Raw genomic sequence first — 25,172 nt, forward strand, 5'->3', positions numbered from 1 at the left:
GGAGTGTGCACAACTGCATGAGTGTGCTCAGCATGAGTGTGCACAGCTGTGTGAATGTGCTCAGCATGAGTGTGCACAGCTGTGTGAGTGTGCACAGCTACATGAAGTGCACAGCTGCATGAGTGTTCTCAGCAGGAGTGTGCACAGCTGCAGGAGTGTGCACAGCTGCATGAGTGTGCACAGCTGCATGAGTGTGCACAGCTGCATGATTGTGCACGGCTGCATGAGTGTTCTCAGCAGGAGTGTGCTCAGCAGGAGTGTGCACAGATGCAGGAGTGTGCACAGCTGCATGAGTGTGCACAGCTGCATGATTGTGCACGGCTGCATGAGTGTTCTCAGCAGGAGTGTGCTCAGCAGGAGTGTGCACAGATGCAGGAGTGTGCACAGCTGCATGAGTGTGCACAGCTGCATGATTGTGCACAGCTGCATGAGTGTTCTCAGCATGAGTGTGCACAGCTGCATGAGTGTTCTCAGCAGGAGGAGTGTGCACAGCTGCAGGAGTGTGCACAGGTGCAGGAGTGAGCACAGCTGCAGGAGTGAGCACGGCTTCATGAGTGTGCACAGCTGCTCGCCTGTGCCTATACCAATAACAAACAAAGCACAAATAAAATACATATGGAAGGCCAGTGAGACAGCTAAGTAGGTAAAGCCACCTACCTTACAAGCCTGAAGACCTGAGTCTGATCCCCCAGAGCCATGTGAAGGCGGATCCTAAGTCTGTGGCCTGCTGGGCTAACACCTTTAATTCTAGCACTGGAGGGGCAGAGGCAGGAGTTCCACGCCAGCTTGGTCTAAATAGTGAGTTGAAGACCAGCCAAAGCTACCGAGTGAGATTCTGTCTCAACAAACAAAAAACAAACACAAAATAATGATGATGATGATGGTGATGCTGATGGTGATGGTGATGATGACATAAAGTCCAAGGTTACAGGTGCCCAGGCTGAATGATGAGACTCTGTTCCCAAAAGTAAGAAAGAACTCACTACTGAGGTGAGTCCATGAAAGGAAGAAAGTGAACAATATTGTTGTACTTTGTTGATGGAACTGAAAGTTCCAGAAAAAACAAACTTGAAATTATTCAAAGACCAAAGCTGTCCACCCCACAGAAATAAAACACACTCCTGACTGGGGAAGAAAACCTTGGACCAGAACATTTAGCAGAAGCAGAGGAGAGAGCAGAGGCTGGGCTCACTGAGAAAGCCAGGTCTCAGCTGCAGGAGCTCTGCCTCTGCCCACGTCCTTGAATTGACAAAGGGCAGAAAAGACACCCAAGGCAACTCTTCAGTTCTGTTCCAAAGGGGAAAGCAGACTGACTTTAAATACCGAGGGGCATGGGGCTGGGGATTTAGCTCAGCGGTAGAGCGCTTACCTAGGAAGCGCAAGGCCCTGGGTTCGGTCCCCAGCTCCGAAAAAAAAGAACCAAAAAAAAAAAAAAAAAAAAATACCGAGGGGCAGGGATTGTGGGCGATGCAGAGAAAACAGAATACGTAAAGTCAGGAAAACGTGAGCGAGGTACGAAGAGTTAGTATACTCTCTTGTTCTTTCGGTGTACGTGTATATGTGTGTGAAGTGTGGCTGTTGTTCTGGTTTCATTCAGTTACTGGGACTAGTATCATGGAAAACAATTTAGGGAACAGAAGGCTTATTTCAGTTTACAGGTTACCTCCCATCACTGATGAAAGTCAGGACAGGGACTTGAAGCAGAAACCATGGAGGAACTTTGCTCATTGGCTCACAGGCTCATGCTCATCTAGCTTTCTTATACAGCTCAGGACCATCTGCCCAGGGAATGGAGACACCCACAGTGGGCTGGGCACTCCAAGATAGTCCCCCACAGACAAGTCCACATGCTAATCTTATCTAGGTGGTTCTTCAAGTGAGACTCCCTTCTCAGGTGACTCCGGGCTGTGTCAAATTGACTAGAACATGTGTGTGAATACTGCCCCCCCTGCCCCGTCCCACACACAATCAGAAGTGGTACAACCACAGACCTTCTGTGGGAAGAAAACATAATTAATTAAAAAGACAGATGGAAATTGCTTTCACATTTCAAAAAACATGATAAAAGAATAATGATGTCTAATTAAGTAATTTTTTTTTTGCAGGTTTAGGCATTGAACCAAGGACAGCACACATTCAAGGCACCACTACTAGGCTATCTCTCTAGTCCCTTCATTTTATTTTTCAAAAATACTTAAGGTGAGATGACAAAATCAGGTGGTTAGGACTCGAGGAGGCCAATTGAAAGCCCAAATTGCTAGTTATGCCTGTTATGACTAATAAACTAAAATCTCAGAGAACATACTTCTGAAAAGCAGAAATACTAACACAAAGGAGGGACTCTTGATAACAGCTGTGAGCTCAGAGGGAAATGAGCTAAGAGCCAGAGAGGTTGTCAGAAGCTCAGTCTCTGAAGGTGCCTGCTACCAAGCCTGCCCTGCCTCCAGCCAAATGTGAAGCCGTGGTGCATGGGAGAACGAGATAACTGACTCCGGAAAGTTGTTCTCTCCGTCTCTGTCTCTCTCTGTCTCTCTGTCTCCATGTGTCTTTCTGTGTCTGTCTGTGTCTTTCTGTGTTTGTCTCTGTCTCTGTCTCTGTCTCTGTCTCTGTCTCTCTCTGTCTCTGTCTCTCTGTGTCTTTCTGTGTCTGTCTGTGTCTGTGTCTGTGTCTGTTTCTCTGTCTCTGTCTCTCTTTCTCTCTCTCTCTCTCTCTCTCTCTCACACACACACACACACACACACACACACACACACAGGATACATAACACATCATTTTGGGGGAAAAAGCATAGCTGGGCATGCCTTTAATCCTAGCACTCAGGAGGGAGAGGCAGGGAGAGCTCTGTGAGTTCAAGACCAGCCTGGTCTACATGGTTAGTTCCAGGACAGTCAGGGCTACACAGAGATCCCCTGTCTCAAAACAACAACAACAACAACAACAACAGCATCAGCCTAACAAGCACAGGAAGCGAAGATTCAATGTAAAGACGATTGACTTCAGCAAATCAGAGATTACACAAGGGAAGACATATCAAAATGCTAAAGCAAAAAGAGTTCTCTGAATGAAACAAAGTACAAACCCAAACATAAAAATCATGGTGTTCCTGGAGACTTTAACTAAAAATATCTCACACTGAGACATAATCCACCATGAGAATGCCAGAACTTTCCATGAGAGAACAATTTCAGCAGTGTTTAGAGAGAACGCGAAGAAATGGAGTTGAATCCCATCACGCCTATTAAAATCAACTTACCGTGGAGCAAACTCTTAGCGATAAGACTTAAAACTGTTACATACTTAGAAGAAAAAAACTAGGTGAAAAAAAATTCTCTGTGTTAGGCCAGTCTTGTAAGTGTAACATCACCAACAGACTGGAGGAACAGAACCTCACCAAAGTTAAAATGTGTGTGCTGTGGGAGGAAAAGCTTACAAAAAGGCAGAAGAGATCTGTGAATCACACACTGGTAAGAATCTGCTTCGAGATCGTATAAAAGACACGTACATCTCAACAGTAAAGGAAAAAACAAAGCAAAACAACAACAACAATAACAACAAAACGCCTCTACCTAGCTAGCACTCTGAAAGCTGAGATAGGAGGATTGTGAATTTGAGACTAGTTTGTGCTATTTAGTGAGATCCCGTCTCAAAGAAACAAAGAAACAAATAGCATATAACCAAACTTAAAAATGGGCAAAGCGGCTAGGATGACGTATGCCTGTAATTGTGTCTATTTGGAAGGCTGAAACAGGGGGATCTTGAGTTGGGACAGCCTGGGCAACACAGCAGGATGCTGCCTCAAAATTCATCAGAAGAGGAGGGGTGGATACTAAACATATTGTATTCGTAGATGATATTACTAAAGAGTAAATCGAAAATAACTCTTTTTTTTTTCTTCTTTTTTTCGGAGCTGGGGACTGAACCCAGGGCCTTGTGCTCACTAGGCAAGCGCTCTACCGCTGAGCTAAATCACCAACCCCGAAAATAACTAACTCTTAAAGTTAATGGTCTCAACTTCCCAATAAAGAAAAAAATTAATTCATTAATAAAATAAAATGAAACTCGGTGAAGGATTTAAATGGACATTTCTCTAAAGAGACACCAATCGCCAAGAAACACAGGGACAGATGTTCAACTTCCTTAGTCACTGGGGAAATTGCAAATTAAAAACAACAGTCAGGGGGCTGGGGATTTAGCTCAGTGGTAGAGCGCTTACCTAGGAAGCACAAGGCCCTGGGTTCAGTCCCCAGCTCCGAAAAAAAGAACCAAAAAAAAAAAAAAAAAAAAACCCAAAAAAAAAAACCAACAACAGTCAGTCAATGGTATTGGGGAGAAACTGCACCCTTATTAAATTGCTGCCCAGAACCTAAACTAGTAAAGTCACCTGGAAAATAGCTTGGTAATTCCTTGAGAGAGACTCGGGGACCCTTCTACACATGCGTCCAAAAGAACCGAAAACATGCTTGCAGTGAAAGTCACACCGGTGTTGGGACAACATTATTCATCCTGGTCTCAAACTGAAAACGACCCAACTGCTACACACGAGTGCTTTATTGATAGCGGACTCCTCTGTTAAGGCTAATCTGTTAATCAGCCTGACTCAGACTAGGGTCCTGAACTGAATAAAAGGGAGAGGTCCGGTGGAGCAGCAAGCAGTGTTCATCTGTCTCTACTTCTGAGGAAACGATGTAACCAGCTGCTTCACATTCCTGTTGCCGGGCTTTCCACACCTTTACACTGAAGCCTCTAAGGAGGAGCCAAGACAAACCTCTCCCTCACTCAAGTTACTTTTGCCAGTTTTTTTGTTACAGCCATGAGAAAAATAAACTAATACACACACAAAAGAGTATCATTGCCATTACAGAGAGATGGGATTCGGAAACATGCTATACAGTGGATGAACTTTTAAATTAGCTAATTAATTAATCAGTTTTGCTAAGAGAAAGAGGCTATACCCCCAAACAACAGGCTGGCTGATTCCATTTCCATGACATGTCCAGAATGGACAAATCTAGAGGGTCAAAGCGGAAGAAGGAAAGAGGCTGGTATGCAGGCAGATGGAGGGGGAGGGGCTGGAAAGTGGCCAAGAGAGGGTGTCGTTTTTCTTTTTCCGGTGGTGAAAACGTTCTGGAGTTGTTCAGCAGTGGTGGTTGCAGTCTTGTTAAACCCACTGAATTTTACACTTTATAGTGGTGAATTCTAGGAGTTAGAGAGGTGGTGCTGCAGCTAAGAGCACTGGTTTCTTTTCCAGAGGACCTGGGTTCAATTCCCAGCACTGACATTGTAGGCACTGTCTGTAATTCCAGTTCCAGGGGATCCAACACCCTCATACATCCATGCAAGCAAAACACCAAAGGACATAAAGTAACAATAAATAAATTATTTTAAAAACTAACCACAAAGTTCTTTAAAATGATGACTCCTTTTTGTGGATTAAATTTCAATAAAATATATACAAAGACTGGGCAGTGGGGACACCAAAAGCCAAACCAAACCACTAACCAACCAAACCAACAAAAACCACAAACCATCAGAGTTTTCATTGGAAAGCAAAAAGCCTTTCCAAAAATAATGAGACAAACAGGGCAGCAGCGGCAGATGCCACCACTTGGGAGGCAGAGAGGCCCGCAGATCTCTAAGTTCAAGACCAGCCTGGTCTATAGAGAGAGTTCTAGGACATCCAGGACTACACAGAGAAAACCAGAACGAGGGGAGGGGAGGGGAGGGGAAGGGAGAGAGGGAGGGAGGGAGGGAGGGAGAGAGTGAGTGAGAAAGAGAGAGAGAGAGAGAGAGAGAGAGAGAGAGAGAGAATACATTAACAGCCAATCAGGTAATAAAAGAAACCACAAGCAGACCAAAGTATAACATTAAAAACTAACCACGAGGTCAATCCATTGAGACCTCAATTCACAAATTTAAGATAGCTACTGTGAAAAACAATCTCTTGACATATGTGCCTAATTATCTGAATTTCAACATTTCTTTTAGCTTCCTCAGTTCCATTTTTTTAAAGTAAATGATAACAAAATAAGCAAAACGGAAACTTTTCATTAAGATTTGAACCTATAATACAATCCTACCTTGATAGAGCGTTTTGCTAGCTTTATGTTGGCTTAGAGCCATGTTTAATGTGCTGTTTCTTTGTTGTGAGGTCTAGATCCTGGTGTCTGGTGTGATCTCTTCCTGCAACCTCCTCTTCTCTATGTTTCTGGATCCTTCATAAAAGGTTCTATCGCTTCCCCCAAATAATAGCATTATTAATATTTTCTAAATGCCTGAAGAAAACACACCAAGATTTGAAATGATAAGGTATGTCTTGTTATTTTGTACTTTATAGTTTTCCTTAATTTTAAAACATCTGCCCCTGTCCCTTGCCATGACCTACATGGCTGGGTCCTTGCAACCTGACTGGGGCGATTAGGATGTGAAAGACAGACACACAGACACAGAAAAGCTGAGATTGAGTGGGCTGGGCCATGCACTTAAAAAAAAAGATTGATTTATTTATCATGTATAGAGCGTTCTGTCTGCATATATGTCCACACATCAGATCAGGGCATCAAATCTCATAGACAGGTATGAGTCATCATGTGGGTGCTGGGAATTGAACTTAAGACCTCTAGAACAGCAGCCTGTGCTCTTAACCTCTGAACCGTCTCTCCACCCTGGGCCATGCTCTGATGGAGATACATCAGCAGCTGGGGAACTCAGCACATACATTATATGCAGCCGAGAGTAGATGGGTTTATTGTACAAGGAGGCAGATTTAGCTGATCTGTGTAGGTAGTTTCAATAAGGCAGCAGTCTCAGGCTGTAATCAGCCAAGGAGTAAGCTGACAGGTAGGTGGATGCTTTCTGTCAACACTGACCATGGAAAGACTTTACCATTCCCATGGTCAGAGGCATGAAGGCCATGTCAATAATATACATTTTCACTCAGGACCTCATCCATTCCCACAATCCCTCCTGAAGGAAACTGACCCAACTTTTAGTCTAGAAAGAGTTAAAAAAAAAAAAAAACAAAACTGTGATGGGGGAGAGATGGGGGAGGACAGAGATGTTGTAAAGTGAATAAGTAAAAAACAAAACAAAACTAAACTAAACTAAACTAAAAAACCCACTGTGGTATATAAGCTGGTCCTGGGGACACACACCTATCATCCAGAGGTGAAGACTGGAGGGTCACTGTGAGTTTGAGGTCAGTCTGGGTTGGTTGATGAATCCCGGGTCTTAGCTAAATAGTGAGGCCTTGTCTCAGGACAACAAACAAATACCCATCGCCTAAACAAGAAAGAAAAATAGAGAACTGTAGATTCTTTTTTTTTTTTTTTTTAGTAAATAAAAGGTGTCTAAGTAGATTCCGCTTAAGTCCTTCCTTTACCCATCTCTACTGTTAGTGAGGAAGGCAGGGTACAAGTGCCACGAGTGTCTGGTAGAAACATGGCCCCAGAACTGTGAAAGATTCCCATAGTACAAGCTGAAACCGGGACTAAAAAGATGTCGTGGGGCTGGGGATTTAGCTCAGTGGTAGAGCGCTTACCTAGGGGAAAAAAAAAAAAAAAAAAAAAGATGTCACAGCCTAAACCAGCTCCACTCAAAGACCTTTAGGGCCACGATGTGGTAGCGCCCCCTCCTGGAGGGGAAGAGCAATAACAAGAGCAGCCATCTTGGAATCGCTGTTGTTCTGACCACTTTTGTTTGGATTTACAGAAATAAAAAGAGCCGAGTGTGATGGTGCACACCTTTAATTCCAGCACTCAGGGGGATCTCTGAATTTGAGCCAGCCTGGTGTACAGAGTGAGTTCCTGAACAGCCAGAGCTACACAGAGAAAATCAATCAAATATGAAAAGAAAAAAAAGTAAATATAAAAATGTATTACAGTTACGCCTGAGAGCTGCAGTACAGCTCAGCACTGTTCCTACAGAGCCTTACACGCTGCAAGTTGGCTGTCTATTTTTTATGGTGTGTGTATATGTTCATGTGAGTGCTGGTGTGTACATGTGTGTGAATGCATAGTGAGGCCAGATTACCTCAGTGTCATTCCTCAGGAGCTGTCCACTTGGGTTTTGGAAGCTCTGGGTCCTGAGGCTCACTGACTAGGCTAGGTAGACTGGCTGGCTAGGGATCTGTTGATACCTCTCCAACACTGGTGGTTGTGATTGTGTTCACAAGTGCACCCCATCATGCCTGGCTTTTTATGTGGGTGCTGGGGATCAAACTCAGGTCCTCATGCTTTACAATGATGGTTTTAACTGTCAGTTCACATAACCTAGAATTACCTGGAAAGTGTCTCAGTAAGGGATTGCCAATACTGGGCTGGCCTATGGTATATCTGTGTGTGTGTGGGGGGGGGTTGTCTTGATTACCTTGAGTTAATTAGTGTGAGAATCCCCAGCCCAGTGTGGGTGGCATCATTCCCTAGGCAGGAGGCTTTTGGAGAGAAACTCAATCTGAGAGTCAGGTACACAGAGGGGGACTTGTTAAGAACAATGGTCTTAGTGTGAATTTTCTTCATTCCTAACTCACCCAAAACTTCTTTTTTTTTTTTGGTCTTTTTTTTTTTTTTTTTTTTCGGAGCTGGGGACTGAACCCAGGGCCTTGTGCTTCCTAGGCAAGCGCTCTACCACTGAGCTAAATCCCCAGCCCCAAAGAAGCGAACTTTTTTTTTTTTTTTTGGTTCTTTTTTTTTTCCGGAGCTGGGGACCGAACCCAGGGCCTTGCGCTTCCTAGGTAAGCGCTCTACCACTGAGCTAAATCCCCAGCCCCCTCACCCAAAACTTCTTTACTCAGTGCTATTTTTTAAATTTGTTTTTGTTTGTTTGTTTTTTCTTTGTTTTGTTTGTCATTAAAAACAGGGTCTTGCTACATAGCTCAGGCTAGCCTGGAACTCACCATCCTTCTGCCTCTGTCTCCCCAGCACTAGGATTTCAGTTATATGCCATCACATCCATCACATCAGACTCAGGGTTGATTTAAAATTTTTTTTTTCTTGTGCTCTTTTACTCTCTCTGTATGTCTGTGTTCTGAGACAGTGTCTAATGCCAATTAGGCTGGGCTTAAATTGGCTACTGAGCTAAAGATGACCTTGAACCTCTGACCTCTGGTCATCACCTCTCAAAGGCTGAGATTATAGGCTTATACCACTAAGCCAGGTTTATGCTTGAGATAAAATTCACAGCGTTGTGCACGGCAGGCTAGTGCCTTACCCACCCACAGAGCTACATCCTCAGCCCACTAAACCTGCCTCTTAACCAACAAATGTTCGTCTCTCAGTCACTTCCAGAAAGGTTCTTTGAATTATGTGGGATTATGGCCCATTCAGAGAAAACAATCCATGTCACGTCTGGACACATCAGCCGGTAGAACAGCAGTTGCCCCCCACCACTCCCCACCAATCACTTCATGAGACCAGCTCATCACAGTGTCACTGCCTGATGCAATTACACATGTAATCCAGATGTCCCCCGTTTGGGTGGCTCTTGCTGTGAGTGATCTCAGTTAGATGGGCTCAGGTTGAGTGCCACCGCCTATAGGTCCACAGGTCCGTCCTCAGGTGCTGGGAGCCCCCAGGGGCCTCCTGCTCAGTAAAATGTGCCTCCCAGGGAGGGCCCTGGTTCCGTTATGAATGTCAGTGACACAGATGCGAAGCTCAGCCACACACACATACACACACAGACTTGAGTCACAAAACGCGCTCATGGATATAATTAGATTTTTTTTCTCTCAGTTGGTTAAAGTTTTAAATACAGATGAGGACAGAGAATAATCTAATAAACGCCTGTGCCATCCACACTTAGTGTTATTGCTTTACAATGTTTCCTTCTGATTAGAAAAAAAATATCTAATAGGATATAAAGTGAACTCTCTTGTGCATGCCCACCTCCCTAGAGAAACCCACGGGAATTTGGTATCTACCCTTCTTTTCATACATCTACTACATGTGATGTATCATAAATGCCTGTCTTGCATGGCTTTAAGATGCACATAATAGAATCGTATTTTATTTTCTACAACAGGCTTTTAATGTATTAATGTGTTCTCGAGAGCTATTTTTGATGATATATATAGACACCGATATATACAGTTGATTCCTATTAACTGTTATGTAGCAGTTTATCACATGAATATTTATAAACTTGTCTATGCAAAGCTCGTCTGTAGACAAGGTTTTTACAAATTTTCCTCTGTGGCAGACAATGCAGCAAAAAGCAGATAGTCCAGTATGTATTTTCTGGACACTTGTGTAGGAGTTTCCCTTCTAAATTTCTAGAAGCAGAATTACGTCTTTCATGTTCTGCAGACTAGCTGGGGCTTGCTTTCTGGTTAGCAGCAGGGCTCCAAGATCAGAAGCACGCAGAGCTTCTGGTGGCTCAGGCACAGACTGGCAGAGTAGGGGCTTCTGCCTCCTTCTGGTGGCCAAATCAAGTCTTGAGAACAGTTTAGACCCAAGGAATAGAATGGTGGCTTGGAGAGATGGTTCAGCAGTTCCAGAGGATTAGGGTTCAATCTCCAGCATCTACATGGTGGCTCACAACCATCCATAACTCCAGTTCAAAGGGTTCTTCCGATCTCTATGGGCATTGGACACACACACACTCACCAGCCAAATGCTCATACACAAAATAGCAAATACACATAAAATAAAATAAATAATCTAAAAGAAAGTGCTTGCTGCTTTTCCAGAAGACCCCAGTTCTGTCCCCAGTACCCATGTCTATTGCTTCACAGCTCCAGGGTATCTGGTGCCCTCTTCTGATCTCCTTACGCCTATTCTCACATGTGTGTACTATCCTGCAAACCTCCCCAGCCATACAGCATAATTTAAAATAACAGAGCCAGGTGGAGAATGGTACACACCTTTAATCTCAGCACTTGGGAGCACAGGCAGGTGGATCTCTGTGAGTTCGAGGCCAGCCTGGTCTACATAGAAAGTTCCAGGACATCAGGGGCTACATGGAGAAACCCATCATTCTGACCTTAACTTAAATGTTAAATTCACTTCAGGGCCCTGAAAATGAATTCTTGGGGATAATTGGATCTCTTTGTCCCTCTACCCCTGTGGCCCCATGAAACACACCTCCCCGCTTTTCTCCAGTTGTCTTGTTGAGGATGAGTTGTGGACCTTGGTTTGCTGGGATTTGGCTACTATGCTCTGAAGTCTGTCATCATGATTTCATTGCTCCCCCCGCCCCCCCAGAATCATCCACTTAGAACTTTAAAGATTGAGGATCAGTTTTGCTCCTCCCGTGTGGGACTTACACATCAAGAGGCAAGAACAGTTTCAAGCCAGGTTAAGAAGTCATGGGGCAGTCAAAATGGAGACACCACTCTTTACAGACAGAGGAGACAGTAGCAGAGGTTGGGGCCAGGGATCACCCCACGGGGCCTGCGGCAAGCCGGCAAGGATTTGACCGACAGATTAGGCTGTGAGAGGACAAACAGACCAAATGAGGCATTTATGGGTTTAAAAAAAGCCCTCTCAAAACAGCCCTTCAAGGCTGGGCAGATATTTAGTACAGAAAAAGGGCAAATTGCTCATTCAACAGAATGTCTGGGGCATCCTCAGATCAGAGTTTGAGAAGGAGGACCAGAAACATGGAATCCTTATAAATACAGAAAAGGCCCAGCTTTTGGAAAAACCAGCCTTTGAACTTCACACGGAGCCTGTCAAAGGGTCAAACTGTTAGGGGAGAACAAAAAAAGTGATCTCAGGGGAAGGAGCCAGTGTGGGGCTTATCTGTCAACTTGACACAGCCTAGAGTCATCGGAGAGGGGGCTCCCCACTGAAGAATGGCCTAGATCAGAGTAGCCTATGGGCATGTCTGGGGGGGGGAATGCCTTGACTCCTAGTTGGTGTAGTAGGGCCAGCCCAGCCCAGTGTCAGGTCTCCTGTGCAGGTGGGCTGGGCTGCACTCAGGGCAGCTGGCTAAACCTGAGTCTCAGAGTAAGCCAATGAGCAGTAACCCTCCAGGGTTTCTCTCTCCAAAGGCTTGGGGTTTTGTTCTGTCCTTCACAGGGACCGGAATGTGATCTGAAACCGAAAGACAAATAAACCCTTTCCTCTTTAAGCTGCTTTTATTCGAAGTGTTTTATCACAGCCACAGATCTAGAACAGTGGTGTGGGGTGACCAAGAGAACTCACATCCCTGGGCCAGGAATAATGTGGAAAATCCAGCCCAGAGTGTTGGAGTGATAAGAGCCTACCCATCTGTTGAGCTCTTGAGATCTGCTCTCAGACTCTGAGCCAGGTAGCACCATGCCCAAGGGCTTACCTTTACGGGAGATGTCATTAGGATTCTTGCTCTCTGACTTTTTTTTTCTTTATTTAAAGATTTAAAGATTTATTTACTTATTTAATGTATGTGAGTACACTATCACTGTCTTTAGGCACATCAGAAAAGGGCATCAGATCTCATTACAGATGGTTGCGAACCACCATGTGGTTGCTGGGAATTGAACTCAGAACCTTTGGAAGAGCAGTCAGTGCTCTTACCTGCTGAGCCGTCTCTCCAGTTCCGCTCTCTGACTTTCTGTTTCCCTGAGGAAGACTTGTGGGGTCTAAGAAGGAGGGAAATGGAGAAATGAGGTTTATTTCCCCAGCTCACTTTCCTCCGGAGTCACGCCCTGGAGGAGGCTCTTTTTCCTAGTCAGTTACTTTCACAGTCCCATAAACATCCTTTTTTCTTGGCCCTTCAGGCCTGGAGTCTTCCTCCTTCCCTCAGAATGTTGCAACCTCTTGGATGGCTTCACAGAACCGATGGATCCCCTAAATCTTTCTTGCACCTCAGTGTGCCCTGATTGCTCCTTTCCAGCATCATCTATGTTCTGACGAGACTTAGCAGCAACCACAGGCCCGCCAGCGTCTTTAAAGAGGCACCAGCGAATTTTCAGGGACTATTGTTCTTCCTCGACACACAGGTTCAGAATCTCATCCTCTTGTCTGGAGATGCTCCTCCCAATATGAGTCTTGTTGGGGAGTACAGCCTGCTCCCATGTAGAATGTGTATGTGCTAGCCTCCCTTGACGCTAGGGTTTGGATATATGACCCAAGCTCTGTCAACCAGAGGCACTAACTGGACTAGGAGTCAAAATCACCAAGACACAGGGATATTGAGGAGGTGGTCCCTGTCTCTAGGGACAACCCAGGCAGAAGGAGCAGTGACTGTTCCTTGAGATCGGCTCAGAGGAACCCTTAGAAAGGCCTGATGAGGATTCTAGCATCCTGGGACATGGGACACCAGAATATTGTCAGATTGGCCCTGTGTTTCTGCCATCAGGGTCCAGATCCAAGTTCCCTTGCCTCCTGGCAGGTTCAGATTTCTCTGGTTCCCTATTCTGCTTAGATTCGAGTCACCTTATTACTTGTATTTATGAGTCCCAGCTGGAGGAGGCTTCCTACCTCAGATGAAGGCCATAGGTAGCAAGCCTTACCCCTGCCCCCCTCTCTGGTGCCTTCTTCAGTCTTCCTCTGTGTACCTGCCATGTTATTTTCCAGCTGTACCTCGGGGACAGGGCCTGATATTTTGACACAGGGTCTCATTTAGCCCGAGCTAAATGCCTTTGAATCCCCCATTTGCCATGTCTGCTCCATTTGAACTTTTGCCTTTATTCACACGGAGGCTGTACACTCCGTGAATTAGGAGACATCCACTTGAATGTATCTAAATCCCACCCGGAAAGCTTTCTAACTGTGAGGTTGGAGTCAAGTTACTGCACCTCAGTGAACTCCCGTCTCCTTATCTGTCCAGTGGGAGAGATCTTGTTTTGAGGACTGGTAAGGGCACTTGTGTGTGGAGCAGCCGGGCTCCTAGTAACCATCGATAACAGCTGCTATTATCTTTATACACACCATTATCATCACCATCATCATGATTCAAAGGCCTTATGGAGCCTACTTAGAGCAGGCATCATCAGCTCCAATACCGGCAGGAGTCAGGCAGGCATCGGGGACAAGTGCCGGGGAGCCGTTTATACAAACACATTGGCACTAGGTGGGAGCTGGAGAGAACGTGAGAGCCACGTCTGTCTCACGGGGGAAGCCACCGCTCAGCAACCGCGGCTTACTGCCAAGTGGACTGTGTTGCCCGGTGGTGCCAGGCCTCACACTATTTTAAGCAAAGCCAGAAATTCAGATCTCTATGAAAAGCTACGCACTCAGCGCACGGAGGTCAGAACAGGCTGCAGAGGCCAGTTTGTGTTTCTTCACGTGGGTCTCTTGGTCCACTTTAAATTCTCAGGCAACAACCTGGTTTGGTTGGGTCCCTTTCATCAGCGATAGCCAAGCTCCCGGCCAAGCCAGTGTAGAGTGATAGACATTCCGGGACTCGGGAGTTTGGTCTCAGGCATACTTCAGAGAGGAAGTATGAATTGCAGGCATACCCAATAGCTGCTTCTCTGTGGATGTCAGGAGCGCCGGGATGTCAGGAGCGCCGGGAGCGAAGGCTTTAGGATGTCAGTGAGCCCCCAGTAACTACCAGCTTAAGAGGGGCTCAGATTTATTTTTGTTCCTGTATGTCCAGAAGTATGAAGTATGAAGATCAGGGTTTGGATACAGAGTAAATTTATCTATGGGATCTCAGGTCTTTCCGATCTTTCCTTAGTGCGGAAGGTTTTGCCTCATTGGTTGCAGGATAGCTACAACTATGACCATCGTGATTATGTTCTAGGCCGGGAGAAAAGGATGTGATAAGGAGTGGTTCTTATACTAAAATTTCCCAGACATTCCAGGGTATTTCTTTTTCCATCTCACTTGCCAGAGCTGCTTTCCACATCAATACCTAGTCACAAGGGAAATGAGAATGGGATATTTTTAGATCGTTACATGACAGACCCGAACAGTATCAGGTTTCTGTTAATTGGAAACAAAGAGAGAATGACATCAGAGTCGGCGACCTTTAGCCTCTGAGGCCCCCCTAGGAATGCAGACTTCGTGCCTGACCCTAGCCAGGTACTGAAGACCTCAGCCTGCACTGGATCGTAGCCACGGGACAAGACATGATTGGATCTCAATTTGAAACCCATGGCTTGTGCAGCAGGAAGATACAGGAGTGGTTTTGGAACACAACCAAGCGGGCCAGATCCAATGTTGGGACGACAGCTTTGGGCCCGTCACTGTTCTCCTCCTGTAACCCTCTCTGGCACTCCTGCTATCTGTGCTGCCTGACCCAGGCCCAAGCAGGGTGGGGAGACCCTGTGATTAACACCACTAGCGGGTCTAGGAGGCACCCGAGAGAGACATTCTGAGAGAAATATGTCAGCGGCACAGCTGGTTTATAATGTGTATTAATCCCTGACATGTAATTTGAGTAATATATGTAAAGCAGAAAGTTCGGGCGCTGATTTAGGGGCCTTATTATTACCCTGTCAGCAGAATTCATGTTCTATTTGCACAGAGCTCTGGTTCCAGTGTCTCATCCAGGGTGACGGGGAGGAGGAGGCTTTTTGACGGATGTCAGCTGATAGCGGGGTAGAAGTGGATGTTGTTGGGGACACAGTCTGTCAGTCTGGTGCTTGAAGCTCCCGGCAGGGTTTCCAGATGTCCACCTGGCCCAGGGAGCTGTGAAACAAAACCAGGTTCCTTCTCCAGGGCCTTGGATCAGATCCATGCTCATCCCTCAAGAGGTTGGTAAGTCGTCCACAAGGTCATGGGCTTTGGAATTCAAAGCCCACTTAGCCACTTTATTATCATGTGACTTTGGCTAAGTTTTTCCAGCTCTTTGGTTCCAATTTCCATCTCTTCGAGTGGGAATCATAATAGCATCCATCTATCCGAGGCTTAAATAAAAGCAACAGGTTCCGAGCACTGACTGAGGCCAAGGTAGAATTCTAAGCGTTTTGACATCTGTTTCTATTGAATCCCCATGGCAACCTGATAAGAGGGGGGAGGTGAAGTAACTGGTTCAAGGTCACAGAGCAAAAAACTGACGGGGCTTAAAGTTGCCCTCTGAAATGTTTCAATGGACCATGTATGTATCGCCCAACAAGGAGCCAGTAAAGGGTTAGTCATTAGTCCAGTGATATCCAATGGGACTTTCTCTTCATAACGGAAATATTTTATAATTCTATGCTGTCCAATATAAGAGCTCCCCTTGCCATAAGTGGCTACTGAACATTTGAATGTGGGTAGCTTGATAGGAGACCCTGAGGTTTTATTTAACTCCAGTTTCTTTAGGTATAGTGATTAGTGGACGTGCAGCTCTAGATTCCCCTAGAGTCTCTGACCACACTAGCAGGGCTTAGCGCTGACAACTGTTGGCCTAGACTCCCGGAGCTCCTGGTCTATATCAGCAAGGCTTCTGTGAAGAAGATCACCCAGCCAGGCACGGTGGCCCACACTTGTAATCTGAGTACTCAGGAGGTAGAGGCAGGAGGATTGCCACAAGTTTGATGCCAATCTGATTTATATGCTGAGGTTACATGGCAAAACTTCATCTGAAAAAAAAAAAAAGTCAATGAAACCAAACTAAACCAAACCAAACCACCAAGAGCAGGGCTAGGGGTGGGGATGGCTCAACTGGTAAGGCATTGGATTGGATCCGCAGAGTCCGTGTTTGAAAAGAAAAATAAAAAATTAAAACAAAATCCAGTGCTGGGGAGGAAGTGAGGACGGTTGGGTTGCTGGGGCTTTTCAGAGGTTCCACTAAAAAGTTTGAGTAGGCTCTTCCTCTCTCCTGTCTGCCCTGTAGGGGCTCAAGAGAGCCTCCTCCAGGTGGCAGCAACAAGGTGCTGACCTGGAAGTAGAAAACAGCCTTCCTCAGACATCCAATCTGCCAGCACCTTCATGTGCCACGTCCCAGCCTCAGAGGCTGTGAATCAATTGGTTTCTGCTGAGCACAAACACACTGAGCTCTTGGGTGCTCAGGGTCCCTGGCTGGGGCCGGAGAGAAAGCTTTGTTTGGTAAAGGGCCTGCCATGCTCGCATAAGGACCAGCTCCCACCCAAAAATCTGGGCAAGGTGGCATGTTTGTAACCTCAGCACTGAGTGGGTGGAGACAGGAGGATTTCTGGGACTCACTGCCTAGGCAGCCCACTACAATGATGAGTCCCAGGTCCCAGTGAAAGAGCATTTCAAAAGCAAGATGAAGAGTGCCTGAGGAGGGTTGGGGATTTAGCTCAGTGGTAGAGTGCTTGCCTAGGAAGCCCAAGGCCCTGGGTTCGGTCCCCAGCTCCGACAAAAAAGAACCAAAAAAAAAAAAAAAAAAAAAGAGTGCCTGAGGAAGGATATTCAAGGTTAACTTCTGGCCTCCACATACATGTGCTTGTGACCTGTGTGCACACACAGACACATAGACATGCAGACACAGACACACAGACACACACACAGACACAGACACACAGACACACACACACAGACACATAGACACGCAGACACACACACACACAGAGACATACACACAGACACACAGATACACACACAGACATACACACACACACAGAGACACAGACACACAGACATACACACAGACACACATACACACACAGACATACACACAGACACAGACATACAGAAACACACAGACACAGACACACAGACACACAGACACAGACATAGACACACAGACACAGACACACAGACATACACACAGACACACCGACACAGACATAGACACAGACATATATAAACACACACAGACACACAGGCACACACACACACACACACACACACACACATAGACATATATACACACACATAGACACACACAGATACACATACACACAGACACATACACACAGACACATACACACAGACACATACACACAGACACATACACACAGACACATACACACAGGCACACAGACACACAGACACACAGACAGACAGACACACACACACACACACACACACACACACACACACACACACTCACTTTCCAGGTCCCATAGAGAGTCCCAGGATCCTAGCTACTGTCTCTGCCAATGAGCTTATATGACAGACACAGGCTCTGACCTTTCACTCTTGGACCTGGCAGGCTAGTGGAGAAGATGATGTTAAACAAATGGCCACTCAGCTAATTACAGCTGACTGGTGATTTTTTGACTTTACGACGGGTTTGTTGGGTCATAACCCCATCATAAATGGAGTAGCATCTATATTTATAACAGTTAATTAAAGGGCCATCTGAGTGCATGCCAACACTGCAAGTGATCAAATGGGAGTTAGAGAAAGTGACTGGGGAAGCCTGACCCAGTGGTTTTGCTGGGCTTCAGGGGAGGGATCATTTCAGCCGTGCTCAGAAAAGAGAAGGAACTTGAATTTAACTGTAAAGAGTTAGAAGCTGTAGCCAGCTGTGGTGGCCCATGCCTGTGAGCTCACCTACTCAGGAGGCCAAGGCTGCTGCCCAGCTTGGATAACGTGAACTACTAGCTCAAGAAAGTGGGGTTGGGACTGGCGAGATGGGTCATTGCTGTGCCAGCCTGTTGACTGGAGTTAAATGGCCAAACCCATGTGGAAGGAGAGAACAGGCTCACCCACTTGTCTTCTGATCACCACATTTGTGCCTTCCCATCCTGCACATACGTCATTACAATCATGGCACATACAATCGAGAAAAAAAAAGCAAGGTCAGATGCTGGGTCAGTGTTCAGGCACCTTCCCAACATGTGTGAAGCTTTGGGTTCCAACCCCAGCATCACACTGACACACACACACACACACACACACACACACACACACACACACACCCCACAGCAAGTTAGAAACTCTAAGTTAAGGGATGTAGGGATGAGGGCCTGGAGAAATGACTTGTCGGTTAAGAGCATTGGCTGCTCTTTCAGATGACCCAGGTTTGATTTCCAGCACCCACTATGTGTCACACAACCATCTATGACTCCAGTTCCAGGGGATCTGATGGCCCCTGTGAGTACCAGGCACATACATGGTACATAGACATACATGAGCAAAACACCCATACACATAAAATAATAAAATAATAAAAATATTTTAAAGTAGGCAGGACAAACATTCTAGTGGCATCAGCAGCTTAGGCCAAGGACATCAAGGGACAGAGTCCTTTGGGGCCTCACATCAAAATACACAGTGTCTGGGAGCATTGATGAGATGGCCTTGGGTAGATGGTGTTCCCACAAACCCTCATTGGCTCTTCTACATAGTGAAGTGATTCCAACTCACACTTAGCTACTGGCTACTATCCTGAGGTGGTGCAGGTTTCTACACAGGGACGTGTGTGGGTTTTGTCTTTTGGTTTTCAAAGACAGGGTCTCACTATAACACTGGCTAACCTCTAACCCACTGTGTAGCCCAGGCTGACCTCAAACTTGCAAGCCTTCTGCCTCTGCCAAGTGCAGGGATGACAGGTGTGTGCCACCCATACCCAGCTCTCTTCTCCAGCCCTGTAATTTTGTCATATGAACAATATTCTACAGATGAAATAGTGCAGCATCACATAACCCCTGGGACTGACTTTTTCCCTTTTCATTTATATTTGCTACTTATGTATGTGGCAGTGGAGTGTGTATACATATATACACATATACACATATACATATACGCATATATGCACACATACATAAATACACACATGTATATGTGTACGTATGTGTGTGTGTATGCAGGTACACAGTCATGTGAGGTTGCATGCATACATGGGAGCCAGAAGAGGGAGGACTTGAGATCTTCTCCTCCTGCCTGTTCCTTCCAAACAGGATTTCTCCCTGAACCTGGTGCTCTCACTTTCTCAGCCTGGCTGGAAACCATCAAGATGCAGCGATCCTCTGTCTCCTCCACTCAACCTTGGAACTGGGGTTGTGGCCGTGCACAGAAATGCCTGGCTTGTTCCTTGGTTGCTGGGATCTGAACTCCAGTCCTCATGATTAGGCAGCAAATGCTCAACCCCTGAAGCATCTCTCTAGCCACTAGGATTGACTTTAACTCAGCAGAGTTCTCACGCAGGTCAGCCAGGTTCTTGCTCTTTTTATGGAGAACTCAGCTGCCATGGTGTGGCTATCTTGTAGCTTTCTAAATTAGTCACCCATTGACGTTTTAGGCTACTGGGCCCTTGAGAAGGCTCAGTGGATAAAGGTACTTGCTGTCAAATCTGGTGACCTGAGTTTGATCCCCAGAACTCATATGGTGGGAGGCCAGAACCAATTTCTTCCAGTTGTCCTCTGACCTCCACACACACATACCACAACACACTCTTGTTCATGAACACACTCAGTAAACAAACAAACACACACATGTAATAACCTTTGAACTGTTAAGCTATTGATTATTAACAAAACAGCGTGAGTACTATGTCCAGGTTCTTACCTGGATATAGGCATTCATTTCTCTAGGACAAATCCCTGAGTATGCAATGGCTGGGTTGTACAGAGTTGCGTATTTAGTAGTAATAAAATACACACAACAAAATTCACCCCTCCAAGCATTTTTAAGTGTAGAGTCAAAGGCTCTAAGCACACTGACCTTTTCATACAACCATAATCATCATCGTCGGAACATTTTTATTTTGCAGAACTGAAACTCTGTACCCGTTATTACACAGTAACACTGCCCCCTCTGTCTCTTATACCCTCACAACCACCTACATATATGCACATCTATATATCATACACGCACATGCACACACACACACACACACACACACACACACACACACATACACACACAGAGAGAGCTATGAAACTACCAAGCGTTTCCATTTAGTATTCTCAGCATTGGTGTAGGAGGGGCCCAGTTTCCATGACTCCCTGTCATCATTTGATGCCCTGGCTTTTTGTTTGAGGAACTCTGATGGGTGCTGCAGCATCCCCTAAGGCTTGGCTTTGCAGCTCCCTGATGCTATGGCTCTGAGCTTCTTTGCAGTGCCACACACTTTCCGTGTGCCCGCTCTGGTCAAACATCGGTTTGACCTCACTCCCCGAATGCATTGTTTATTTTTTACTGTTGAGTCCTGAGAGTTGTCGGCACATCTAGATTCTGGTTCTTCAGATACGCAAGTTGCAAACACCTTCTCACTTGATAGGGTCTTTCGCAGAGAAAATGTTTTTATTATTGTTGCTATACTAATGTGTGTGTATGTGTGATGTATGTGTGATGTGACTGTGGGTGTGTGTTGACCATAGCATGTGTGTAGGGGTCACAGGATAACTTTGCACAGTTGGTTTTCTCCTCCCACCTTTATGTGGGTCCTGGGAATCAAACTCAGGTCACCAGGCTTGCATAGCAGGCCTCTTTCGCCCCAAAGGCATCTTACTGACCCAGAGAAAATTAATAACTTTAATAAAGTCTAAAGTATCAGTTTTATCCTTTACTGACCATACTTCTGCGGGTCAGGACTTAGAACTATGTGGCAATCTGTTTTTGAGTTAATATTTTTATAATGTGTAGGGTTTGAGTCAGTTATTTTCCTTTCTCTCGCTTCTCTTCCCGTCTTCTCCCACAGCCCTCTCTTCTTTATTTTCCCTATGCATGATCAGTCATTGCTGCTCCAGCACCATTTGTTTAAAAGACTATCCTTCAAAAGCAGGCGCAGGAAATACCACACTTGGGAGGCGCAGGCAGGAGGACCAGAAGGTGAAGGACATCCTCAACTTCCGTCTTTATAAAAGGAGTCGTGGGACATCCTCCTGCCACTGAATTATTTTGCACCTTTTCCAAGAAAACCAGAGTGGTCTACTTTGCTAGCTTCTCTTTGCCCTCTTCATTCTGTGTCACTGATCTCTGTGCCAAGCCTCTGTCCTGAGACTACCATACCATCGTAGCAGGCTTGATCATGTAGATAAAGTCCTCCCATTTTCCTGCTTTCCAGGATTGATTTAGATCTCTTTCACTTGTCTATGTTTTGTTTTAAAAAAAAAAAATGCCTTGCTAGGAATTTAACAGCACTTGCATATGTAGATTTGAGAGGATTACATTTTTGCTATATCAAGTCTTCCATAAGATGACTGCTGGGAGATATAACTCAGTGGTAGAACGATTAACCAGCCTGTATGAGGTCCTGGGTTCAATCCCTGGCAGTAGAAAAAAATCCTGCAACCATCAAGTTGAGGTGCTTTGGTAATACTGTATGGGCCAGAGAGATGGCTCAGTGGTAGACTGACGACCTCAGTTCCAACCCTGGACCCCCAGGGGGAAGGGAGAGAGTAAGCTCTTGCAGGGTCTCCTCTACTCTCCACTCATACAGGTGATGCGAGTGCATTCGCACGTGTGTGTATGCACACACACACATATACATACACTAAACAAACACATGAAATATAATAAAAAGATAAACATTTTAAAAAGGGCATAATATGACATCTGGACAGCTTGCAATGCCAGAACTTGGGAAACTGAGGCTGGAGCCTCACCATTAATTCAAGGCTAGCATTGGTTGTATATAAGTTACAGTTAGCCAGGGTTAAGATCCTTCCTCAACAAATGAGCAAGGAAAACAAACAAAAGCCCCCAGTGAGGCCAGGCACAGGGCACACCCAAGATTCCAGCTGTGACCACAGGTGTAGGTCCTGCTCATGTTATAATTTTTGTTTTTATCTTATTTTTCTAAGGGCTGAGGCCCCCAGGCCTTATGCTTCCTAGACTAGTGTTCTAACAGTTATACCCCTAGTCCCATATTGTAAGCTTTTTATTTTGACTTCTCAATAGTCACATGCAGAGGTCTGGTTCACTTCAGCTGCTTCACTGTTCATCCTGGGGGTGGAGACCGCTGCTTCTCTGCCTTCTCCTTGTCTGTGACAACCAGGCTGTAATGGTACCTGCTACAGCAAACCTCCAACTTCACATTATCCTTGTTCTTCTTGATCTCGACAGATTTGGTGTCCTTCCCCTGGGCTGAAAGCAGAATGTCCTTGATTTCTTCAGTTTTCCAAGGCATGGTGCGCTTTCTCTGGTGTCAGCACAGGGGTGAGAACCAGAGAGAACGGAAAAAGCACATTGTGAACTTTAGAGTCGCAGAAGTGTATAACACCTCAACTGTGAGCCTTGGTGTTCAAAGTACTATTTAATTGGCATGTATGTGGGAGAAATAGCAGACGGATCAAGAAATAAGACTTTTTTTTAAAAAAACAGTTTTGTTAGTGTTAGACTGTATCTTAAGTACAGAAATCTCTTGGTTTTGGTGTGTGTGTGTGTTTGTGTGCACATTTGTGTGACATGTTTAAAATTACATACAGCCTTGGATCTAGTTTATACAGTCCAGAATTTCTTAAGTTTTCTTGCCTCTGTTTTCTCCAGAAACCTCTTTTCTCCAAAGAAGTTTGCAAGCTTCATTCCTGTATGATGGTTGAGACAGTTGACATCCGTGGAGGAGATCCTCTGAGATTTTTGTCCTACATGCTGTTTTATCAGCGAGACTAATAGGGGTCCGGCCAAAATAGCTTCCAAGCCCAGTCACAAGGGACTGCATTCCTCATAGAGATGGAGGAGGCAGAACCACAAGTTCACACGGGTTCTCCATGCTGCCCAAGTCCTGAGGAGGGGATGCCGGTGGCTGTGCACAGGGTAACAGGGTGGGAAAACGGAGTTTGGGGAAATTACCTCTTTCACAATAGCACTATCCAGCCTGTTCTTTGTCTGGGGAAACACACGACTCCATCCCTCGATCTTGCTTACTTGAGAAACGGCCTGGGGAAAGGATAGTCACAGCCTGACATTCTTGGTTCATCCAGCAAGAACAAGGAGGGAAGCCCACCATCCATGCTCCGTCACAGCACAAGTCCCACAACGAGGGTCAGCTTCGGGGGCCTGTGAGCTCCCAGACGTGAAACTTCACCATTCTCTTCTCTACTCTGAACACAACTGGGGCATTGCTGGGTCCGTCTTGACTTCATTTTAATGCTAATAGCAAAAGCCGAGGTCTGGAGATAGTGGTTAAAAGTGCTGGCTGCTCTTCCAGGGGATCCGAATTTGATTCTCATCGTAAAAGTTGTAACTCAAGTTCCAAGGGATCTGAATGTCCTTCTCTGGGCTCTGCAGTCACCAAGCATGCAAGTCTTGCACAGACACACAGGCAGCCAAAACACCCATATCTATAGAACGAAGATTAAATTTTAAAAAGGTGAGCAAATGGTTCACTTCGATACTTTAACATTACATATTTATTCCGAGACAGGATCTCACTCTGTGGCCCAGGCTGCCCTGGAGTTCACTATATAGTCCAGTTGTTCCATGGTGATCAATCTGTCTCACCTTCTTGAATTCTAGGATTTTAGGCATGAGACACCATGTCTAGCTCCAGTGATGTTAATATTTTTAGCAAAATAACCCACACTTTTCTGGGCCTTCCCAATTTTGCTGCTCAAAGGAAACCATATAGATGACTTGTGTCAATGAGTTTTTGCTAAAGTAATTTCACCGAACAATTGAAACAAACTCCCTCAGGTCTTGAGAGGTAGCGCAGCAATTAAGAGCATTGGCTGCCATTGCCAAGTTCCCAGGTTTCCATGGCAGCTAACACAGGTTTAAGGACATCCAACGCCCCCTTCTGGCCTTGTGAGAACTACACACATGTGGTGCATAGACAGACAAAACACCATACACTTTAAGAAAACAAAACAAAACAACAAAAAAACACACTCCCACTGGCATATGACAACATCTCTGTAGGGTTTTGGGTCTCCTGGTCATCAGGGTAGCTCTGCTTACTGTATCTCCCATTCTGTTCCCAGGTTAACTTGAGCTTATTTAAAACTGGAGTTGGGGCTGGGGATTTAGCTCAGTGGTAGAGCGCTTACCTAGGAAGCACGAGGCCCTGGGTTCAGTCCCCAGCTCCGAAAAAAAGAAAAAAAAGAACCAAAAAAAAAAAAAAAACTGGAGTTGATGGAATTGCAAAAGAATGTGCCCGGCAGTGGCAGCATCTTTCAGATCCTTGTGTCCACATCTGGTGATATTCTAGCAGCCAAAGCAAGTCTCGTGGCCAAGCTCAGGGTCAAGACAAGGAAGTCATGTGCTACCTATGGAGGTGGAGGGTAGGGAGGCCATGTTCCAGGCATCAGCAGAATCCATCACCTGTCATTATCTTTCTTTTCTTTTCTTTTTCTTTTTTTTTTCGGAGCTGGGGACTGAACCCAGGGCCTTGCGGTTGCTAGGCAAGCGCTCTACCACTGAGCTAAATCCCCAACCCCACCTGTCATTATCTTAAAATGGACCTCAAGCCTTCTTTGTAAATCTTCCCTATGTTCCCTTCTAAAGTACCATAATACAATTAACCCTCAA

General features: G+C 45.5%; 1 protein-coding gene and 1 long non-coding RNA gene across 2 annotated transcripts; both read right to left on the minus strand.

Annotated features, from left to right (window-relative positions):
* Positions 1–12,054: 12,054 nt before the first annotated feature.
* LOC134486467 (uncharacterized) lies at positions 12,055–15,824 on the minus strand. The gene is made up of 2 exons (XR_010065440.1): positions 15,358–15,824; positions 12,055–14,775 (listed from the first exon to the last, which is right to left on the minus strand). It is a non-coding gene; the product is annotated as an uncharacterized LOC134486467 (long non-coding RNA).
* Positions 15,825–22,135: 6,311 nt separating this feature from the next.
* On the minus strand, positions 22,136–22,833 carry Rpl38l6 (ribosomal protein L38 like 6). The gene has a single exon (XM_039106698.2). It carries the CDS (start codon positions 22,831–22,833, stop codon positions 22,645–22,647), a length of 189 nt encoding a protein of 62 aa, XP_038962626.1. The 3' UTR covers positions 22,136–22,644.
* Positions 22,834–25,172: the final 2,339 nt, after the last annotated feature.

This window comes from Rattus norvegicus, chromosome 3 (assembly GCF_036323735.1).
Source record: "Rattus norvegicus strain BN/NHsdMcwi chromosome 3, GRCr8, whole genome shotgun sequence".
NCBI classification, from domain to species: domain Eukaryota; kingdom Metazoa; phylum Chordata; class Mammalia; order Rodentia; family Muridae; genus Rattus; species Rattus norvegicus.